General features: G+C 37.6%; 1 protein-coding gene across 3 annotated transcripts in view; it reads left to right on the top strand.

The window, feature by feature from the left end:
* ADAMTSL3 (ADAMTS like 3) overlaps window positions 1–22,678 on the top strand; it is a 174,706-nt gene that overhangs the window by 68,670 nt on the left and 83,358 nt on the right. For 2 of the 3 annotated variants that reach the window (XR_011338244.1, XM_069866435.1), the window contains exons 3-5: window positions 7,858–7,985; window positions 10,399–10,444; window positions 17,389–17,625. Coding sequence is in view for 2 of the 3 variants with exons in the window: in XM_069866435.1 (XP_069722536.1) it covers window positions 7,858–7,985; window positions 10,399–10,444; window positions 17,389–17,625 (411 nt within the window). In the remaining variant the exon portion in view is untranslated. Of the gene's footprint in view, window positions 1–7,857; window positions 7,986–10,398; window positions 10,445–15,507; window positions 15,611–17,388; window positions 17,626–22,678 lie in introns of those variants that run through there. The other variant, XM_069866436.1, reaches the window with a different exon arrangement.

Below are 22,678 nucleotides of genomic sequence, written 5' to 3' on the forward strand. Positions count from 1 at the left end.
TCTTTGCACAACCAAATGCAAGGACTCTGTGTTTAATAATACCATATTGTGGAGAATACTGTGTGGTTGATTATAATTTAAAAAATATTTTTAATCTTACTGGGAGATAACTTAAATTCTTAATTGTGAATGTTCATATCATAGATGATATTTTAAAAAGTAGCATCATGTTTCTTATAAAGCTTTTAAAGCATCCCATTCCTTCTTTTTTTGTTTATATTAAATTCTGCCTTTATCTCTCTTCCAAACCTTGGCAAGTGTTTGCCTCAGGCTGGCTACTGAGAAAGCGGGCAGAGTGCTACCATTTCTGTTACCTTCTTGGTTACATTCTCTTCTAGAACCTATGTGAGTTTCCCAAGATCTGTGGCTTTTGAGTTGTTTGCCAGCTACACGTGCAAATCTTTAAGTTGTAATTCTCCAGACCACTTTGAAATGGAGGGAATTGGAGTGATGCTAAACATTTCTTAGGATAGTTTCCATTTCAGATGCGCCAGATTCAGAGGAATGGATATGTTTTGAGAATTCAAATTTATATATTTCCAGCTATGTATTCACATGTACCTTTAAATCTTGGAAGACAAGCTAATACTGGAAAGCCAGGGAGAAGTTTTTCATATTCTCCTTCTTGGTTAGCTGTCCTGGATAACGGGACCTAAAAGCGTTGGAGAAGCACGGACTACTTGGCTGACTATTTGGATATTATCAAAGTTGGTTATTAGCCTTCCTCCCTGTTCTCTGGACTTAAGGTTTTCTCTATGCTCTAATGCTGGTGAGTGTGAAATAATATTTGCCATTGTAGACAAGGCAAACACAGGGCTCTTACGGCTCTAGTTGGGGAAGAACAAGCAAGAACCAGGGCAACTAAGTCTGGATTGTCAGGTACATAGTCAGTGGCCTGTACTTGCGGGATGTGCTTGTCAGGATTTTAAAGAGGATTTCTCTCTTTATTAGACATTTATCTATCAAAACCATAATTTCTGGAATATCACCCAAGAAAATAAACCATATTGCTGTTGTCCAGAGAAGAGGACAAAGGCAAGTGCTCGTCTTGTAGAAGTCAGTTATGTAATGAAAATGTACCCCAGGACTTCAGTGTAGGTCATCGAAACCTGTCAGCGGTGAATAAAACGAGAATTTGTGCATTTTTAAACTCATCTGAACAATGTAGTTAACACAGAAATTGAAAAATAGCAAATTAATTATGCTTTAACTACTTCACTGTCCTTAGCTTAGTTGCAGAAATAACCAGTGTTTCGGGTATACTAATGCAGTTGCTTTCTGCTTGTAGTTGTTAGGGTGGGAGCCACTATTCCTTCTCCATGCCCACAAATTCCATGCTCCCTCTGTTACTGCTCACAAAGAAGGAAGGAGGTGATACAGACTCGTTTTGGTGCCAAAAGCCTCAGCTAGCTCACAGGTGCCAAACAGCCAAGCAACATTTCATCTCTTCCTGGATGCCAAAAGCCTCAAGTATCCCTGCTCCACCTGCCAAAACCTCCAACTTTGTCCTGACAACTCCTGCAGTGCAGGCCTGTGTTGTCAATATGAAATTTTGCAACACACTGACAATGGAAAATCTGGATGCAGTATAATACTGAAAAACATGCTGGGATTCGCCTTCAGTTTAGTATCAAAATGAATTACGCTGTAAATATTTCCTGTGTGTGACTCTCTTGCATGTTTTATTTTCCAAAACTTGAATATGAATTTATTCAAAACTGCTGTAGAATGAAAATATATCGGAGAATTCAACACTGAGAACTCTAAACTCCATCTGAGCCCCCAGATGTATTCTTTCATGCAGCTGAATAAGTCTGTCATTTGTGTTTTGGCTCATTTCTTGCTTCTCCTGGGCTGTCACTGAGTCTTACCAGCTTGTGTTTCTGAAATGCTCTTTTTGTCACCAGGCATGGATTTGATTTTGCAGTTAGGCTGCAGTTCATGACCATTCTTACACAGTGGCAAGGCCAAGGGCAAAGGATGGTTCATATGACTGAAATAATGTTAGTAATATTAAAACTAATTACCTCTAACCATCTGCTTAAAATAGGTGCAGTTACTCCCAGGTGTTTTTTATCAGTCTGAAATAATGATGCATTGTTTTTTTGCCAGGATTTTATAATTCCAGATATGTCCTATTTAACACACAGGAGAATGTCATTTACTTTGGTACATATAAGTAAAAGATTTGTTAAGCTTAATGACAAATACAGTGCACAATTAGGTAATATTTAATACACCCAGCAATAGTGGAAATACATCAGGCCATGTCTTGAAATCTGTCATAATAAAGCAAGTCGAAGTTTTTCTGCTAAAAGCAGGTAATCCAAGATCTCGTTAGTAATTCTTGTTTGTCTGGAAATGAGTTTTGACTGTTCTTCTGTTTGGTTGCTGCTACAACTGAAACAGATTTTCCTAATTCTGTTATCTGCATTCTACACCTTACTTAGACTGTACAAAATAGAGATGTAAATAATTTTTTTTATGTGACCTCAGCAGGGGAAGATATTTCTAGCACAGTTTGTTGCAAAGCCACAGACATAACCAGAGTTAAAAGTGAAGGATAGAGTTTGAGGCTGAGTAGCATAGCCAGTGATTATCTGCAGGTAAATACTTGTTCCTTCAGTTATGCACTCTGCTCATGAATTGTTCAACAGTGCAATTTGATGCCTCTTCCACCAAATGCAGTGTCTGGAAGGAAGAATCTGGGAAACACATCACAGAGCTACTCAGGCAGGATATTTTCCCTTCAGTACCATAACTCCTTGTGCTACCTCTGTTTGGAGCCATTGTAGGTATGAGAAGAAGTTGCACATGAAGATCAGCAAGCAGCAAAATAACCTTGTGCTTTGGAAGACCCAAAGTCAGGATAGTGTTTATAGTATTTACAGTTTGTGAGTGTGGGAAGAAGAAATAGAAAGGAAATGCTTCATCTCTGTTCAAAATATCATCGAGGATGAATTTCACTCCTTGGGAGTAGGGCCAGTACTGAGGTTTGGGTGTTGCTTAATTGAAGCCTTTGTTGGGACTGAAGTTGCGTTCGTACCCTTCAATAGGTTCTTTCACTTGGATGAATTTAATCTGAAGAATCTAAATTATGTATGGAGAAATTTAGTTATATGCAATGTGTTATTAAATAGTAATATGATACAGAGTAACTCCTTATGGGGATTCTCTTTTGGAGTTTGGCATGTCTTTTTGAATTAATACAAGCCACTTTGATAAGAAGCCATAAGCAAAACCAAAGAGCGCTCATACAAAGAGCTGCAGGGCATCGGCACAGTAGCAGATGCTTTGGTAAGTACTCCTGTGTAAGCAAATCCTTACTTGTTATGGCAAAGTCTTATTCTGTGGGCCACATCACTCTAACCTGTTTGAGTAGATAATTTTCTATATCCGTTGAGCCCTAGGCATGGTCAGCTTTGGTAGATGCTGCCCAGAGGTTGCATTGAATCTATTAAAGATCCTGCTGGAGCTGGGCTTCCTGCTCCAGGGAGGCGCTTATGAGCAAATCACAGGGCAGGACTTGGGATAATTTACGTTGCAATATGTATGAGGCAGAGGGACTGTCACTGGGGAACCCTTGCAGATGAATCTGAGTGTTGGGTCTCTACATTTCTTTCATTACGCATTCTGCTACAATAATTCTTTTGGGCCAAATGCTACCCACTTGGCTTGTATTTGTATTTAATGCAAAAATATATGTTAAAAACTCTGGATAACAAACATTTAAGGTATCAGAGCATTTCTGTTGAGAAGCTGAATATTTGTTATGCTTGATGCTAAACGTTTACATATCCAAGCCTTATGTAATGGGTGTCTGAATAATAATAAAACTGCATAAACTGACCTTCGTTCTCTGGCACCATGTTTCCTTTGAAGTCTGCATGACCAAATTCAAGACAATTATGTCATCCTTCATAACAGCCAAACAAAAGTTTGGCCAAATAATCCTTTTTCTCCATATAACAGCACTGCGTTTGATTTCTGTAATGTGTGTCAATGTAGCTGTTGTTATTTACTGGGTGTTACAAGTGATGGTAAAAATCCCCTTGTTTAACATAAATGATTAGCACTGGTAACATCTGGATTTCATTTATTTTGCCTTGGTGCCCACTTCTGCTCTACTCAGATACTTTGAGGAGTGCACTGTGAGGCAAGCATGGCCTGAAAACACACACAGAGCCAGCAGGACATGGTGTTATAGTATGTGCCCATATGTGGCAGAAGCAGAACAGCCCCCTGGACAGAAGAAGGGAAACTGGCACTAACTTTTCCCTCCTGTCCAAATCCACCACTGCCACACTTCCAGTAAAATTCTCCATGTACAAGGCTGTCTCTGTCATTTAAGGGTTGTCAGCAGAGACTCAGATTGCACGTTACTGGGCCTCAAACCTTGCAGAAACCTTGGCATACTGTCCTTCCAGCCTTTGAGACTCTGCCTGTGTCACCAAGTGCTTCAAAACTTGTAGTTTATTTTCCCCCATCCCCTGATTCAAGTGATCCTTGCCCAGGCCCATATATAGTATCCTGACTTTCTCTTTCTTTCTTTTTTTTTTTTTTTTACCCTTTAATCTTAATTGTAGATTGGATACATAAATTGCAAGGCAATAGTTTGAAGCTACCTTTATCATATAAACTGGATTAATTTCTATGAAGCACATAGTATAGGTTAATTAAATATTGCTTTGAATGCAAAGCTTGCGTCTAACTGCATTCACATGAGATGCTTTTGGAATGGATACAACTCTCACTAGCATAGCTGGAGCCAGTGAAAGTGTGATGCCTTTTGCTGTCTAGTTCTACGTAAAGAGCAGCAAATGATCTAGGTTGGATTCACAGCTGGTTTTAAGTTATTTTGTCTGGATTTGCTACAGTACTTGTGGCTTTACTTGGTCATGCTTCATCATGGATGCACATATGCATATATGTATACACATTTCTATGTGTGGAGGTACATGAATATGCTTAATGTGCACGTTGCACTTCATCTGTTGCAAAAGTAAACCACAAAAAGGAAAAAACCCTGCCATTCTGTTCAGCAAATCTTCCCTGCTGAACCATGTTGGAATTATGACTGAAGACTATAAAAACCATGAAAAGCTGAAGTTAAGAAGCAAACCATGAGTGCAGTACTGAGGTACAATAATACCCTTTTGTGCCCAATTGCAATTAGGTCTTGATTTAATTCTGAAATGAGGTTCCAAGTTTTTGTTGGTTTAAATCATGGTGTTGATGAGCTTTTTCTTTATTTTACTTCAGTTTGGTACCATGGTGTAGACAAATGTAATATGTAGAGTTTATGAAACCAGACAGCTAGTAAATCAATATTATTTTGCTAGAAAATTATTAAGTCAGTGCGAGCTGCTTTTAACTCTTTCCCATGGGACAAATAGTTTGAACTAGCTGGAGTTTAAGTCAACACTGTGGATACTGAATTAGTTGATGATTCTGTAGAAGGCTTTGTTGACATAAACTTTTGCTTTGATCATCCTAGTATTTACAGTTTTTTAATTAGATACAGTTCAGAATAATGGCTTTTATCAAAGCAGTTTGCTAAGTGAATAACTGGACATTGTTTAGGGGTTTAGATGACATTTTCTCTGTTAATATCACGTGGCTGGTTTTAATACAGTGATGAAGTTAGGATTGTGTTAGGCATTGTTACTGCTTTGTCAGAAGAAACTAGCTAGTCTAAAAGAGAGAAGGGCTTGTTTTCTTTTTTGATATTGTAAGTTTAATAATTTCTCAACGTATTAAAACCCAATCATTTGCTTTGGGTTTACAGAGGACAAACTTTAGTTTTGCATCATAAACTTGAAAGAAATGGCTCTCTTGTTCATCTTGACTTGTTTTCATGTGCTGAGTGATTTTTTGGGAAGTGCTGAGCTCTTTTTGTTCAAGATAGAAGGCAGTTGGTTCCTTTTTCGGTGTCAGGCATTTGAGACTTGGCTTCTGATGTAAAGTAAACCCAATGCCAGCACGGAAATTCCTTGGGGATCTTGGCAGAGCTGGACTCTATCGTTTCTGGAATGGCAGACTGGCCTAAGTACACTTTTAAAGCTTTACAGTATTTGCAAAATTTGTAAACTTAGGGGACCAAGAAAGTTAAGGAGTCACCAATGTGTTTAGAACAACTGGGGTTTACTGTTCAGATAGAGATGGTTTCTAATTAACATTATTTGACAAGGTCAGGGTTTTTGAAGAAGGGATGCAAAAGTTTGGAAACTGATGATGTTTCTGTTAGCTGGTTAACAATGGGGAGTAGTGCTGTTGCACTAAATCTGCCTGCTGTTATTAATGCCTTTAAAATGTGTTTGAGTAGTTCTCAGTTCTGCTTGAGCGTAACAAACTTTAACTAAACTAGAGGATTGCTTTCTAAACCTTTAGTTTTATAAGATTGTTGGTTCAATAGTTATATTTAGAACTGCAGTGTGAATTCATCCTAGATGTAACAGCTCATTCACAGAAACAAACCAATTTGCTTAAGTTCTGTGGCATGTGATTATTTTTTTAAATATAGTATTTAGGAGAAAATCCCTTTGTTTACATAGCATGGTATTGAGTCGTAGTCTTTGTAGTATTTGTTGTTATTGTTTGCAATTTTTACTTCAAGCTTGGTAGGCTTTTATCTGAGGCAACTTTCTTCATGGCTGAAGATAAGCTGACTTACCTGTACAGTTGAATTTTGGGAGAGTTATGTTGTTTCTTTTCCTTTGTACCAGAAGATTTGAATTACACATACTTTACTTTAAAATCATGTTTATAAGGCATTTTAGAAGAAAATAGGACTGAGTCTTGTTCTCATGAGCTTACTTAAGTTATTTCTTAGAGAAAACACGGATTATTAAAGCATGTTCATCTGGTCTATAATGAGGACACACACTAATCTCTTGTACTTCTCTGGATCGAGTCACTCATGAAAATCTTTTTAGCATTCTAAACATGTTTTTTATTGGCACATATGAGGACTGGGATGTTTATTTGAATGCAGTTTATTTAGCAATGTTTTTATATGTTTGCCTTCTGTTTGCTGAACAGATAGCTCTTGGTTGGTGTTTCTGTGCGCTTGTTTTCTGGGAGGTGGTGTAAAGATTCTTAAACATCATTTGATTAAGTTTTGTCTTCCTATGCTGTCAAAAATAAAACAGTACCTTGAAGGTAGTAATTTATTTATCTGCCTGAGGTCTGCCTGAATGCCTGCTGAAGTCAATGGGAATAAAAAATTGGCTGTATTCTAGTTGTTTCCTTGAAGCTTAAGTAAATTCTTCATATTCTCTCATTTGTGGTTGTATTTGGGTAGAGTAAATGTTGGTCAATAATCTATCACATACTATAACTGACTCATTGCTTCATTTTTATCCACAACAGGACTTTGATTCATAATGATGTTAATAACGATTATATTATTGTGTTCATGGTAGTTCATGTGCAAACTCAATCACCACAGTGAGGTAAATTGATGTTTTCATCTCATTCTGGGTGTAATATAGGATTCTAAGAGTCTTAATCTCTTCATGATAACAGGCTCATCATGTCTGAGAAATCTCATGGAGCCCTTATGTTTTATGTTTTGTTACCAATATTTGTCCATGTAAAAAGCAAGAGAGAAATTTGAAATGTCGCAGGACAGAGGAATGAGAGAAGGATTTAAATGGAACAGCTGCTGAACAATTGTAGTGAAGTCAAATAGATGCTTGGGAAAGTCCTGAATTTGATTTTCCTGTGCTTTCTTTGTGAAGAAAATCCTAAAGAGAAAATACTCTACTACTAATGCCAAGCAGTCAGACAGGTACCAAATTGATTGATATGTGATTTTGTTCTCTCCATCCTCCATTTTTAAAATTTTTTTCTCAGACCTCCAGAATTACTCGTTCTGATGAAGATAAAGAAAGCTCCTGGGATGCCTGGGGAGCCTGGAGTGATTGCTCACGGACCTGTGGTGGAGGAGCCTCTTACTCACTGAGAAGATGTTTAAATGGCAGGTAAGCAACATGCTTAGGTATATTTACTCTTCTGCAGCTCTGCCAGATGTCCCTGTGCTCTGATGGCATCTATAGAGAAGCAGCATTTTGTTTCTGGAACCAAGTGCTGTGTACAGATCGAGTGTTATGAAATCCTGCTTTTAATGTATATTTTTGTAACATATATATATATACACACACACACATTATATATACCTTAGTCTTCATCTCTGGTAGAACTTCAGCACTTTATTAAATGTGTTTGTGGAATAACAAGAATGATATACTTAGTATGGTTAAATACTGTGAGAAGTCCTGCCACTATAATATAAAACAATTGGTTATTTACCTGTATACAAATCAGCCTGCACTTGAATAGTACCTGGAACAAGTGCAGGCTTATCCATGCCTTCCCTATAGTGAAAAACAAGTGACTTACTCCACATATAGATGTATCAGATGCTGTTTTCTGTAAGGAAACTTTTTCTCTGCCAATTTTTCCTGTGCAGTGGTCCTGGTGGCCGTAGGTTTTCATGGATCAGCCTTGACGTGGTTTGAAGTGAGAAGTCACTGCAGTAAAAACAATTTACCTCACTAGTAAAGCTGGACTAATGTAAGACTTGTTGCTACAAACTTTAAAGTATGAGTGATGCAATAGGCCTGTAGTCAGGCAAGAAGAGATCTCAACTAGCTTAGAAGCTTCTGTGCTGTTGTCCATAATCTCTTGCTTTACTTGAATTATTCTTAAACATTTGTAAAACTGCTGATTATGTTTAAATTTGTATTTTGTTGACGTGTTTTAAGTTAAATGCAATATTGGCCAGGAAGTAAATTTTTCTTAAAGAAGGCTTGCAGTGTGATACGCTAATTAAGTGCAAACTGTATGAAATATGTAGCTAAAGCCGATTGCTTAAAACGTTGCCCGTTTCTTTCAGTGAAAAATGTACAAAGATCTTTGAGGAAAGTAATATTTCCAGGAAGAAGCCATGATACTCTACCGTGTGTTAGGAACTATGAAAGGAGCCCAATAAATTGTAGCAATATAAATTCCACTGTGGTTTTATTAATATTTTTAATGCGTTCCCCTGTGAAAAACATGTGTTTTCCATACCTTGACAGATGTGTAGTTTAAAAGAGCTTTTTTCTGTGTTTTATTGTTGTTTTAATGTCCAGGAAATGCGCAATTGTGAAACAAAGTTTTCACATTTGTATATATCATAAATATTTTTAACTTGCACTTTGTGATGCAATCTTCTTGCAAAAGATTGGAAATTTGAGACACGTAATAGCTTGTGCTTGGAGAGTTGTACCTTCATCTGAGCTGGTCATTCTCTTGCTGCAGGCATCCATTGCTTTTTCCTTTTCAAATGGTGTTTTTCAATCCCTCAAGCATATTAAAGTGGTTTTTTTTAATATTTGCAGCAAATTTTCATGCAAAAAGTGGAAAATTTAGTTCAAAGGCTGTAAATTACCAGCTATACATCATATATTCTTTAATGCAGGGCAGGTCTTTTTGGTATGAAGGGATTATTCCAAAACACTGTTGATTTTAGAGACATCACTAATAATAACTTCCTGACAAGTAGTTTGAAATGTGCTTTCAGTACTTTCAAGGGCTTTATTTTGCCATTCTTAAGAAGCAAGTCCTGCCCTGCGCAGAAGTGCTGGTCAGTTATTGAGAAGTTTGGCAAACTGTGACCCCCCCAAAAAGTGTGAGACCTTTACACCCCTGTTTTTCTGAAAACCGCATTAAATAATCATAACTTTATTATATGCCTGTTATTTCAGCTACTAACAGTGCATTTTGGTGAGGATCTGAATTGCCTGGATTTCAGGATTCACGTGTATTGGGCACTGTAGAAATGGATGCAGTCCATGAGAATAATATTTCCTTTAGATTATGAATTCTGCTCATGTGGCTTTGGGTCAGAGAAATTACATGCTGTTCTTTATAAGTATTGCATTTTGGGAGAAAGGCAGAGTTTGAGGCTGTTTTTTCTTCCTGATCAATATAGGAGGAAGGAAAATTAATGCTCATTAGCCCTACGCTTGATTAAAGGACTGCTTAGATATTCTGATCCACTTTTCCTCTAGATTACATCCTGTGGATTAGAAGTAGCTTTGCTTAAGTCAACATAGATCAGTCTTAGGGATGCCTTGTGAAATCTTTTTGACAAAGTGAATGTGTTTTTCATAAGGTTTGCAGTAAATTTGGTTTACAGGGAAAACCACACCTTTTTTTGCTGAAGAGACTCAGCAGTGTAACCTGTTGAGTCCCCAGATCCCTTTTGTATTTAAACCTTGTATTTTGAGTCCAAATTATGGTAGGGCAGTAGCAATAAAAGTCTAATTTTCAAGAGAGTAACTAGCTTTAGAACAGGCAGGGTTGTGTTTTGCTATTATGCAGTGTAACCATTTTTACTCTGTTTTTCAGGAACTGTGAAGGTCGAAATATTCGATACAAAACCTGTAGTAATAATGTGAGTCTGGCTTTTAATTCTATTTTACAGCCTCTTTGACTTATTCAAACAATGTGTTAGAGTTTAAGAAATGCTGCTTCCTGTTTAAAACCTTATGGTGCATAATTTTCTTTCCATCATTATTACCATTTTTAAAGATTTCAGTCTGCGTGACACCATGAGGTCTTGAATTTAGGCTTCCCGAATGGACATTTGCTTATGAAATTATAGTGCCAATTGTGATTCAGAACCTTTTATATAATTTATTGGGAAAGTTACGCATTTTGGAGGATTAACAAATCGATTCTCATTTTAAACTAGTAAGTGTGTTTCCTGGGGGTGCTGTCTTTCAGATGAAGCATTAAACTGAACTCCTCATCATTTGTGATTATGAATGGTATGGTGGCACTCTTCACATGAACAAAGAAGTTAACTGCCTGTGTCCCTTTCAAATCTTAAATTGTATAATTACTACTACTATTTCCTCTGTTTGCCTTAGCCTTTGTATTTCTGTATGCAAAAGCATGTATATGTAGGTGCATTGGCATAGATTGTTTCCATGACTGAACATAAAGCTGGAGATTGGACTATGCAGTTGCTGTTACTGTGATGCAATCACGTTTTATTTTTACAGACATATTTTTTGAAAACCAGTCATATACAGAATAGTTCATGATGATTGCTCAACTGATTTGTAGCGATGCTTTGTGCTATTTAAACAGCTGCTACCTTTCACTGCAGATGTTGTAGTCTGTTCAAGGTGTGCAGCTCATGCAGGACTGCGATGCCACTGATCAAAAGACCATGTGTACAAACACCGTAATTCAGGATGGTTTATGGCCAGCAGTCACCCTACTGCACGGGTTGTTTTGCAGTACAATGTGACATTCATACCGTCGCATTCCAGAAAAGAGAGAAGGTAGATGAGCAAAAGTGCCTTTCTTTTTTAATTTTTTTTTTCTATAGTGCATTTGATTAATCTGCTTCTGGCTCTTGGACAAAGCCAGAATTTTCACAAATATCTCTTAAAAGGTGAGGCCTGTGGTTCCCTTGGGTTCAATTATACCCAGGCAAGAGCAGGTGATACCTGTGTCATTGCCAGCCCTGTGGTTTCTGCCAGCAGCAGGCAGCTGTGAAGTATGACATGTTCTCCTTAGGAGGCCTGACACTGGAAGTTGCCCAGTAAATATGTTGAATCAGTTTATCTCCTGGGAGAACTGGCCATTCTCACTCTTCAGTTTGCCACACCTATGGTTTCTGCGTGCCAGCTGGCTTCTGCCCTCCTCAAGAACAAGGCTTGCTAGCACCTTGAATTGCTCAAACACTCTGCTCTTCCAGTGTTGGATGGATTTTCCACCGCAGCAGCTCACAGCCAAAGTTTCTCCTGGCAGAAGGTATTGGAAGTAACTAATGAATCAGGCCCATTGCAGGCAAAAATCAGATTCTGGAGACAAAGTCTGCCACTTGTCCTTTTAGAAGAGGCGTAGCAGCTTTGTGCAATGTCCTTAGCTCATAAATAAAGCTACCATGTGCAAAAAATGCCATAATCTTTTAAAGCTGTGTGATAAGCTGAATTGTAGCCAGCCAGTATGCAAGCAATAAACAAACTGCCACTGTCAAAATCTATTTGCTGCCTTCCTTACCTAGTTATCTAGTAGTATGTGTTAGATACAGTGATACACCTCTGACTGCTTCATCCCATGCCCTGCAGCTGCCTGTGCCACAGCACAAACAAATCAATGTACCTTGTTCCTCCAGCAAAAGGACTGGAAAACTACCCAGTGTGCAGAAAAAAAGAAATATGAGATCAATTTGGATGTGTTTTCTGCTGAAAGCAGAGGCCTACGTGCTTTTAGGATATGTGAGAGTAATTGCAGACACTGTTCATTTTAATGGAAATGAAGGCACTCTTGTGCTTCAGCATAAAGAAAATTAAGATGAACTCTCTGAACTCTCAGAGAGTGTTTCTGCAGTCACTGGGGCCTGTTTTTTTAATTTTAGGACTTACTTTAAAGCGATAAGTGGCAACTGTCTTGTATGTGAGCCTGTTTGAATTTATGATGATTCAAATGTTAATTTCCAGACAGGAAGCTGCCTTTACAGTTCTGCTTCTGGGGCATCTCTGAAAGGGCTCAGGTTTCCATTTCAGTTCAGATGCACCGAGAATCTCTCAGGAATGTTTTTTCCTAAATTATGACTCAGATAATGGAGAACTCCTGAGAAAAATATATTTCTTGAGATTTCCACTGTTAATACTGTTGATCTTTAACTATGGCATCAGTGAATTCAAACCCATCATTTGACGTGACTTAACTTTGAGATAGGAGTTTACACCCAATGTAAGCTTGGGACTACTAAGCCAGTTTTGTTTCAAATAGTATATTTTTCCCCAAAGCATTTTTTCTATTGAATGCTTCTCACTTTAGGTGTAAAATTTTAGTCTGAAAATTAGGAGTTTAAACTAGCTTCTTTCCATATTAGTAGGTATTATTGTTAACCACATGAGACATTTGGTACATACACACTGTGTAAAATTGTCTGCAAATGTAATTTTGCCACATGATACATTACACCACTAACATCTATATTGGGGAGTACAAATGAAGCACAACTTAATATGTGTGTCATTCTAATGAAAAGAACAAGAATCATTTAACCAGAAAATTGGTTTCATCTGGATTTGTAATAGAATAGCAGCAAGTTCGTTGAACTCAAGCAAGGTTCCAGAATAATATTAGTGATATTTCAATCAAAAACTAATTCAAGGTCTTAGCATCAAAATAATTGCTGAGATTATTAAGGCATATGTAGAGCTTGGTTATCTTTCTATCATAACAGAGGTGCCAGGTGCATGATTTCCTAAAACTGCATGTATGTTGTCAACTTTTCTTATAGAAACTTCAGAGAAAAACTGTATAAACTATTCATTATATGCTGTTCAATGAGATTTTCAGTCTTTCTTAACCCCCCCATTTTTTATGTTTCCATTTTTGTATATACTGTTACATTCTAATGCTATGATGTGCGCTATATGGAAGTGTTTAAGATAATCCTTTAGGGTCCTATTCATAGAACAAGTTATTTGGGCCATTTCCCCATAAATTTCACATTCTAACGTGCCAAAAAGTCACTTACACATTTGCCAGAGTGACTCTTCTGCAGTAAGAAAAAACAGTGTTTTGTAACAGAATTCTCTGTTTGATTCTATTGTAAACTTTTATTATATGCAGGTAATGCTCACACTTGTTCAACATATTCATCAGATTATTGTCCTAGTATCCACTTCTTAACCAACTTATTTATCCCCTTCAGAAAATCTTGGCTGAACTGTGTCTACTTTTGTCCTATAATATTTTGCCTTGACTTCATAGTTTCTCTCTAAACTGTTCTTTTATTTATTTTATATTTATAATGCCGATGCAGCCTATGGCTCTTATGGCTAGGGTTTCTAGCTCAGGTATCTTGATTTTACTAAGAAATGGCCTGAAAATTACATTGGAAAAACACATAATCTGAAGCTAATTTCAAAAAGAAAACAAAACAATGACTTCATCAGTTTTGGCGAGGTTTCAACAAAATGAGATCCAAAGAACAAAACTAGACAAAGGGCTATAGACTTTCTTTGGTGTCATCATTTTTACTGGGAATTTTCTTGCCTTTTGTGCTTTTTTTCAGCAGAGTAATTGTTGGCAGGATTCACAGGGTCTGATGCAACCTTCATATTTTGTATGTGAACATTGCCTACAAAGATACACATTTTGCAGGTTAGCTTTGTTTTCAAAGGCTAAGAGTGCTCACTGCCAAAACTAAAATGATACATTTCATAAGAAGCCAGCCTTTGAATGCAGTGGTTTTTAATCATCTGTCATAAAAAGAATGGGAAAATACATACGCATTTTTAACTTGAATAGTAGTCATGTCTGAAGCATCTTTTTCAGGTCTGTCTGCCTAATATGTTCATAAGTCATGTCATAAATACACTTCATTCCACTACAAGATCTGGATGCGATTATTTGGCCAATGTTTTCATGTATTAGACCTCATAGATACGACTTCAGCTCCTTATGTAATGTATGAACCTGTGAACAGCCTGGCTGTGGCTCAGTGGATTGAGTGCAAGACAAAAGCTTTTGCTGAAATTAGGAAATCTGGAAATCCTGAAATTAGTAGCAAAAATATTTAAAAAACAAGATAAAAGTTGCAATATCGAGAGAGAAGAGGCAGTGATGGAAGGAATCGACGTCTGAAATAGGTTAAAACCAAAAAGACATACAAACAGGGTGAGGACTGGGGCTGTGTATCGCTGTCTGACAGTGTGGTCTTGCCTACTTCCCGAACATGCTTCACCCTTGCCCACTTCTCCCACATCTTGCCTTCCAACCTTATCCTTTCTGTTTTATAAACGCCCTCTCACTTTCCTGACCCACTGTAATAGAATTAACCTGAAGTTTACAAGTCCTCTTATTGTCTTGATTACATTCCTTTTGACACTTAATTGTCTTTCTGTTTGGATTATAAACTTCTTTCTTTATACGTTGTTCCCAGGAAGGCAGGGGTCTGAACTTGGTTGCCTTCCAAACTCTGATATAATGCAAATGATAATAATTTCAGCCCTTTGATATCCGTTTGTGATACTCTTTTTATGCTCCTGCTTTTGAACATAGCTCAAACATAAAGCAGGTGGAGCTGGCATATGAATCGAGCTGCCAGGATTGCTTTGTGTTCTTTGAAGATGCCAAAGCAGAATAGGGAGATGAGAATTCTCTTGCTCTCAAGCTGCCAGGAAGCAAGTGGAAGGAAGGAGCTGTATTGTGTTGTATCAATGAGAAACACACAGTAACCATGGATTGACATCCTGACATTGTGGTGTTTGTGTCTTGGCATTGTATCAACACTGAGTGATAATGAATTGTAACAACAGCCTGTCAAAACTCAGCCTAAGGCCATAGCTCTGCTTATTTTAAAGATAGCTCTTTAATTCTTTGTGATGAAAATGTAGCTGTGCATGGCTGAATAACACTACTCCGAGATACTGCTTCTAACTTTACCTGAATCTAACTTCGACTTATTATTTTTATCCTTAGCTACTCCTCTATTTGCAACGGTGGTGGAATGGAGCCATATGGTATCCATATGAACTCTGAAGTCCTCTCTGCTTTTTAGACTTGCTATTGTGGAAAATGAGAGGTGACAGATAAGTCAGAACCAAATTCTACTCTCATTTGCACTACTGCAAACTTGGTGAATTTCTTGAGAGTAACACTGCAGTAAACAAGGGTTGTTTCTAACAGTATTTGCTTGATGTTGTTAGAAGCTCTTATTTGTGGGATTTTGCAGAGGTAAAGCTCTCGAAGAATTATAGTAACTTTGGTTTCTGCTTGTCTTATTCCATCATTTTATAGTTTTAAAAAAAAAATATGGCTCAAACTAGATTTATCCTGGATGAAAAATAATACAGACTCTATTAGCATCATCCTGAGTTATTCTCACTGTAACATGTAGCATAGGACAGGGCTAAAAAGCGTTGCTAGGAATGCTCAGTGAATTGCTTGGTGCTCAGTTGCAGACTACAAAGCAACATTTCTAGGTTACTATTTCCTATGATGAAAAAAATCTAAGATATCGACAAATTGTTATGCTAATGCAGTGCCAGCTCATCCAGATTCATATGGGCAAAACAGGACAATGTTGTTGAGGGCATCAGACTGGAACTCAACCCTTTCTCATGGATATTTTAATCTTCAGTACTGTGCAATGCACTTACTATTTAGTGAGCTTTTATTCAGAGAAGGTTCCGTTCACCGATAAGGTTGAAGCTGTGTTCAGGATTAGTATTCTTAACTAATACTTACTAATAAGTTCCATGAGTTCAGCTGACACATCACAATCTTTCAGTCTTATATCCAATGAAAACAAAACTTTGTTAAAATCAGCCTCACATCTGGCTTATATGTGCAGTTGGAATTCTTGGAAGAATATCCTCTCAGTCTGGCATATGGACTGTTTGACAGTGGACATACTTTCAAATGAAGTCTTTAGTGAGAAATTGTTTGACACACTAGCTCCTTTGTCAGTACTTTACCAAAGTTATTTTCAAATAAATCAGTATTCATCTCCATTCCTGTCACCATAGTTTAATATTAACATCATTGTTTGGGTGCAATCCTTTTATGTTGGAAAAATGTTTTAGAGTATATTATTTCAAACAGTTCTTGTATTTGGTCTTTCAGCTGTATATGCTGAGGCTCTGTATGGGAGGTGGTACAGAACTGTCTTATTTGAACTGGAACGCTATATCAATAGTTACCAATTTGAAGCATATTTTATTTCAACAAAGTAAGCCTTACTGTTTCCATGAGGTCAAAGTGGTTTGTAATTAGGCAAAAGTACTAAGCACTGAAAATTCTCGTGTGTCCTCCTAATGCTTTTGTCCCTTTTCTGGGCTAAACTGAACAATTAATTAGGCCAATTTTTATTTCTTTATGTATTAGTAAGAATAATACCTCTTTCATTACTCTGACATATGAATTGATGAATAAGTGCAGAGCACTCAGAAATCCTTGTGAAAAAAGCTATTGAAAAGTGAATATTAAATGTCAGGGATCTCATTATAGTCACTTAAAATATACAGATTCCTTTAGAAGCTAATTCGTACTACAGAACCAGACTTTAAATGTACTATGTAGTGTCATAAAAAGTAACATTTTTAATTATCCTCTCATATCAGTTATGTGATTAGTACTAGAACATGCATGATATTCCAGTACTTGCCCTGCAAGTAATAGATTAAGCAACATAAATCAATTTAATGCACACCGTAAAACTTTACAATATGGCATATTTGTCATAGCAGATCGGTTCTTTAACCAAGCTTCCCTGAATATTTTCTGTGTAATTAATCAGTTAACTTTATTGCAAATATGAAGTGTTTTCTTAAAAAAATATTTCCTTTGGTGTTATTTTAGGACTGCCCTTCAAATGTTGGTGACTTCAGAGCACAGCAGTGTTCAGCCTACAACGACGTCAAATACCAGGGACAGTTTTATGAGTGGATCCCTGTGTATAATGATCCTACTGCACCGTGTGCCCTGAAATGTCAAGCTCTGGGAAAGAACTTGGTTGTGGAGCTTGCCCCAAAAGTATTAGATGGTACCCGTTGCAATATTGAATCCTTGGACATGTGCATCAGTGGAATATGCCAGGTAGGTTCATGGAGACCTTGTGACCCTCTGTTGTGAGACACTTTGTACATTAAGTGAACACTTTCTGGTTATTTTTCATCTTCACGTGTGAATTTACCTTAGGTGTATCTCCCAGTACTGCCAACAGATTGTAGATAATTTATCTCTCACTTGGATAAAGAAGTTCCTGACTGCCTTAGTCATTGATATTTTTGTATATAAATAAAAAAATCAATAACATTCATTCATTCTTCTATTTATACATATAAAAATTAATTAAATTAGTTACATTCTTTATAAGTGTGATGAAATTACATCGCATTCCATTTCATTTTACTCCTTCTCCAAGTCTTACATCTCATGAACTCTGCTAAGAAGAAAATCTGATGTTTATCAGATTCAGCACAGAAGGGCAGGTCTGATTGTGTGTATCTGTCTTCTTGTATGAGAATATTTTGTGGTTGAATGAATTGAGTGTTAATATCTTTTTTCTGGGAATCTTGCTTTCTAGGTATGTTTACCGTTATTTATTAGAGTTATGCTATCAATTTTACGAAGTTGGAGTAAAAGTGAAGAGTTATAATATTTGAGGCTTGCCAGCTTTGCTCATGTCTAATTAGCAAAGAAATATTGCAGTCTGAAGTTTTAGGAACAGAACAATTTTGTATGGAATGGGTATGTTATTGCAATCCATTTTCTTTCTCTGCAAGTGGTTGTTGCTCTGTTAAATGCCCAAAATGTGTGCGACTCAAAAATGCAGGATATGGCCCAGTGAGTAAAATAGCTCCATTATAGGGGAAAATTTGACACAGTTGGCAGAAGACTGGTGCACGGATTACGGCAACTTTAATATATGATCTGGACTTTGCTGTGGGTTTTATGTGACTTCTATGTATACTGCAGTTCCAATACCAGTCATGCCAACACAGAGTGCATCTGCTGCCTCTGAAAGAGAAGAAGAATTCCTTGCAGTTTTTCTCTTCAAGAGGCCACATTTGTCAATAGTGCTTCACAGTGGCATCCAACAGTGTTCATTACCCTGCACATTTAAAATAGGATATACCTCTATAAACTCTGGGAGCTCTTGCCAAATAATACATTTCTTTTGCAGCATTCTTTGTGATGTCTCCTCTTCTAATACAAGCTTTCTCCCTGGAGGATGCAAAAGCCTTTTGTAGGTCATATGTCTACAGCAGCCTTTGCTATTTGTGTCCATTGCAGCACAGAATTGTCATGTTGAACGTAATGGAGCTCTGAGTTTTTCAAAGGCTTGTGAGACTCTTGCTTAGAGTCCTGTGGGGTTTCCCATATTTCCCACAGAGACCTCAAATGTGCATCATCTTTAATACATAGCATAAAAATTCACTTTGTCTAGAGTGGATCCATTTTTGTGAAGAACAGCTGAAAGACGTATTTAAAAAGGCTGCCTTCAATGTTTCTTGTAAGCGTTTTGCAGTATTCGTCTATATATATTACATCACATGCTTGGAAATTTAAATAACTCATTTTTAAAGTATATCAGGTAGTGGTAGAAGAAATTAATGATTCCACAAACAGGCACTGCAGCTACTTTACAGTGTTAATGAGAATCAATTGCTTCTCTCCATATCTTCCATTTTTTCCTTTTTTCCATTATTCCTTCTAATTGCACAAAAACACTTTTGTGTGTGAGACCACATCTTCGGCAGGAAAAATGCATATTCCCATGTTTGGAAAGTGTCCTGTGCTGTGACTTAGGCAATTTAATTGATTTATAACTTAACCTTTTAAGCTCTTAGATGCTTTCACTTTATTTTCTTTATGGAAATTGCTGAGATATTTTTGTGCAAATGGAAAATTTCTCTGGTTTAAAGTCTATATTTGATAATTTAGTGTTGCATAAGTATCTTGAGGTAAAAATAAGCCTCTGGTCACTGGCGTTACCTTTTTATCTTTGTAGACTGTTCTGGGAGTGCAGTAGAAAAGTTGGTTACTTGTGAAAGGGACTGTGGGAGGTGGGGAACTTCTTCAGAAACCGACACTGAGCTTTGTTGCTGCTTCTGTTCAAGCAGGAAAAGAAAACAAATTGACATCTAATCGTTCCTGGAAAAATATGGTTATTTAGTCAACTGCTGTTAAGAGGGAGACAGCAAAATTGTGATTCTCTACAATAGTTGCTATAAGATCAGTCTGTTGGATTCTGACATATACTTGGCACAGCCTGCAAATAACTTGGCAAGTGTTTTTACAGTTAACTCATCTAAATAAACATGTCATACTGCTGTTGTGGATATCTTCGCTTTCATGCCTGCGAGCACCAAAGAGTTAGTGGAAGGAGACTGGCTTGCCCGAGTCCCTTTCCAACTGGTGCTGGGTTTGCTCATTTATTGTCTCAATGTTGGCAGGTTTTATAAGATCTCAGCTTCCCCTCTTCCCCTCGACATGATTTCACTTTCATCTTTTTCCTTATTCTTGGTAAGGTAGAGCTGCATCACGGATTCTGCCTCTTGGATTCTTGTTCAGATTCTCTCCTTGGCAGGATATGAATTTACAAGGACAGCGAGTTCCACTTGTCCAGCTTCAGTTCTGATGCTTTGCACTTCCCTTAACAAGCAGAATCAAACTAAATAATCCTCTGTCAAAGATGATCATGAGATTGCAAAACTGCTCTCTGGATTTCAGAGGAGCCTATCTGAGGCTTTGGGGAAGTCAAATCTAAAGGTGGTGGAGCAGGGAAAAGTCTATTAGGAAAGTTAATAAGATATTTTGGTGTTGCTTGGGGCTTAACTCAGCCAAACCATTTGATCATGTTTTAGTCTGCTACTGCTGTGCTTCTGTTACCAAAGCAAATATCTGGGGATGTTGTGTTAAATGGGGACAGGTCAAAACTTCACTGCTGGGAGGATTTTCACACTTCTGATAGTTTTTCTAGTCTCTGCAAAACTCCCAACACATTTTTTTCATATAATATATTCCTGCTGTGCCCATCTGGATGTGGGTGGAGACATTTAAAAACATCTGCCTGTCAGGCGTGTAGGCAACATGTACCCAGTTACTCTGCCTGCTCTGGGGCCCTGCCTCTCCTTGGGTTTTTCTTTTTAATTCATGGAGACCTGCTTTCTTCTACCAGAATGCAGAATAGGGAGTTACTTGTGTCAGTACCTGGAATGGTTACAGTGATAATTTTCCTAATATAAAGTAATGTGTTTGGACAATAAATACACGCATCACCCAAAGAATCTGGAGACCTAAGGAGCAGGCTGCGTAGTTCTGTCCTAGGCTGTCACAATTAGGTCAAAGATGATGTAAATCCTGTGGTAAACTTTCCATTTAGTATCAGCAAATCGTTTGTGTTCCAAAAAAGGCAGACACTACTCTATGCTTTGTAGCGTATGGCATAAATTTAGCTGACAGCAGAACACATCCCATATGTCAAATGCGGTGCCATCAACTTCTGCTGTGTTAGTTTTTTCCTGTCATGTGTCATGATATGCCAAGTAGGTATCTCTCACTTGCAACCAAAGCACTCTTATATTTGATGTAAATATTTGTCAGAGTTTTCATTGAAAGCAGTTTCTGTTAGCTTTTGGAAGACTATTGCATTTTTTATGAGCTTTGCTTGTGCTTAAAACATAACATCATAACACGCTACTAATTTATTTTGAATCTTGACTTCTTTTATTCTGAGAGCTGCTTTCTTAAAGTGATAATCTAAGGCATTTCGTGTACTTTCCTTTGGATTGCTGTAGATACATCTCTGACTGTAAATGAGTTAAAGGTCTGCACGAGACGCATTGGAGGTTTGGTGTTCAGATAGTTAGATAGGAATGTTTCCTTTCCATCCAGTGTGACTGCAGACAGAAAGCTGATTTTCTCACAGGTGCTAGAGTAGTTAATTCTTGAATAGCAGTATAAAAAGCACTTTTTCCCTCCCAAATGAACATTCACAACCTTTTTTAAATACTAAAAAAATAAGAAAAAAATGTCCACATTGCCTTTTCCTCCTTTTCAGTCTTTAAGCCTCAAGTAGTTTATTCATTGGGAGAATTGATTTTGAGGTAGCTTGGTGTTCAGTGTGCCTTTATACTTAACCTTACATTCTTTCCTGGGTACCTTTCATTATGAATACGTGGAGTAAAGTACATTTTGGATCATGGAGGAATCTCTGCACAGATGTGTAGAGACCTGTACTCTGCCTACATGTTTCTGCGAGTGCCAGAGTTGTTGGGCTGGACCTTATCCAGACAGGCTATGAGAGTTACTCATTTAGATCCAACAAAACTTTCTGGCTTTGAAAGCTTTGTATCAAAATCTTCATATGACCATGCGTATGACATGTCATAAAACTGAGGAGAGTGATGAGCTTCAGCTGCAATTCAGCTGGGAGATGTTGGTGGCTCTCCAGAAGTCCCACTGAAGGATGGGGCTGTGGTGAGCACTGGTTACCACATCCCACATAACCTGCCAGCATCACCCTCAGTGGGTTGGTGTCCTCACCTGACACAGACTCTTGCGCTGCCCAAGCCAGCAGATCACGTAGCCACCCTCCAAGGGAGGTACTTGCGCAACTTTTAATGTCACAGTGTAGAAGTTCCCTTGCAATGACATTGTTGGCAACTCATAGCAACTCAGAGGTTTGCTTTTACTGCGGGTAGTAATAGGAAACTCTAAGACACTGAAATGGTCTTTTGGAATAACTTGTTTTTATTTTGACCACTGCTGCTAGAAATTGATATTTCTATTGATATCGCTTTTCAGATCTGATCTTATTCTCCCTCCTACTCTTTCTCATGGAGAAATACTCCCCATAGGGATCTCTTACTGTCTGAGTTTATCCTTTCCTGTCAGATAAATAGTGGCTTTTTTCTGATGTCCTGTTTCTTATCTATATTTCTTTTTTCCTAAGTGATTCTCTCTGCCAACTTTTGTTTTGTTTTATTGATCTTTTTACAAATTCAATTTTACTTCCCATCTAGAAAGATTCTAAAGTATGTGAGCAGTGACAGCAGAGAAACTCACAATTTAGGTGTGATCTTCAGCTAGAGCCTTTGTAACCTTCAAGTACCCTGGTGTTAAATTCACCTTTATATAGCGA

This window comes from Phaenicophaeus curvirostris, chromosome 12 (assembly GCF_032191515.1).
Source record: "Phaenicophaeus curvirostris isolate KB17595 chromosome 12, BPBGC_Pcur_1.0, whole genome shotgun sequence".
NCBI lineage: Eukaryota > Metazoa > Chordata > Aves > Cuculiformes > Cuculidae > Phaenicophaeus > Phaenicophaeus curvirostris.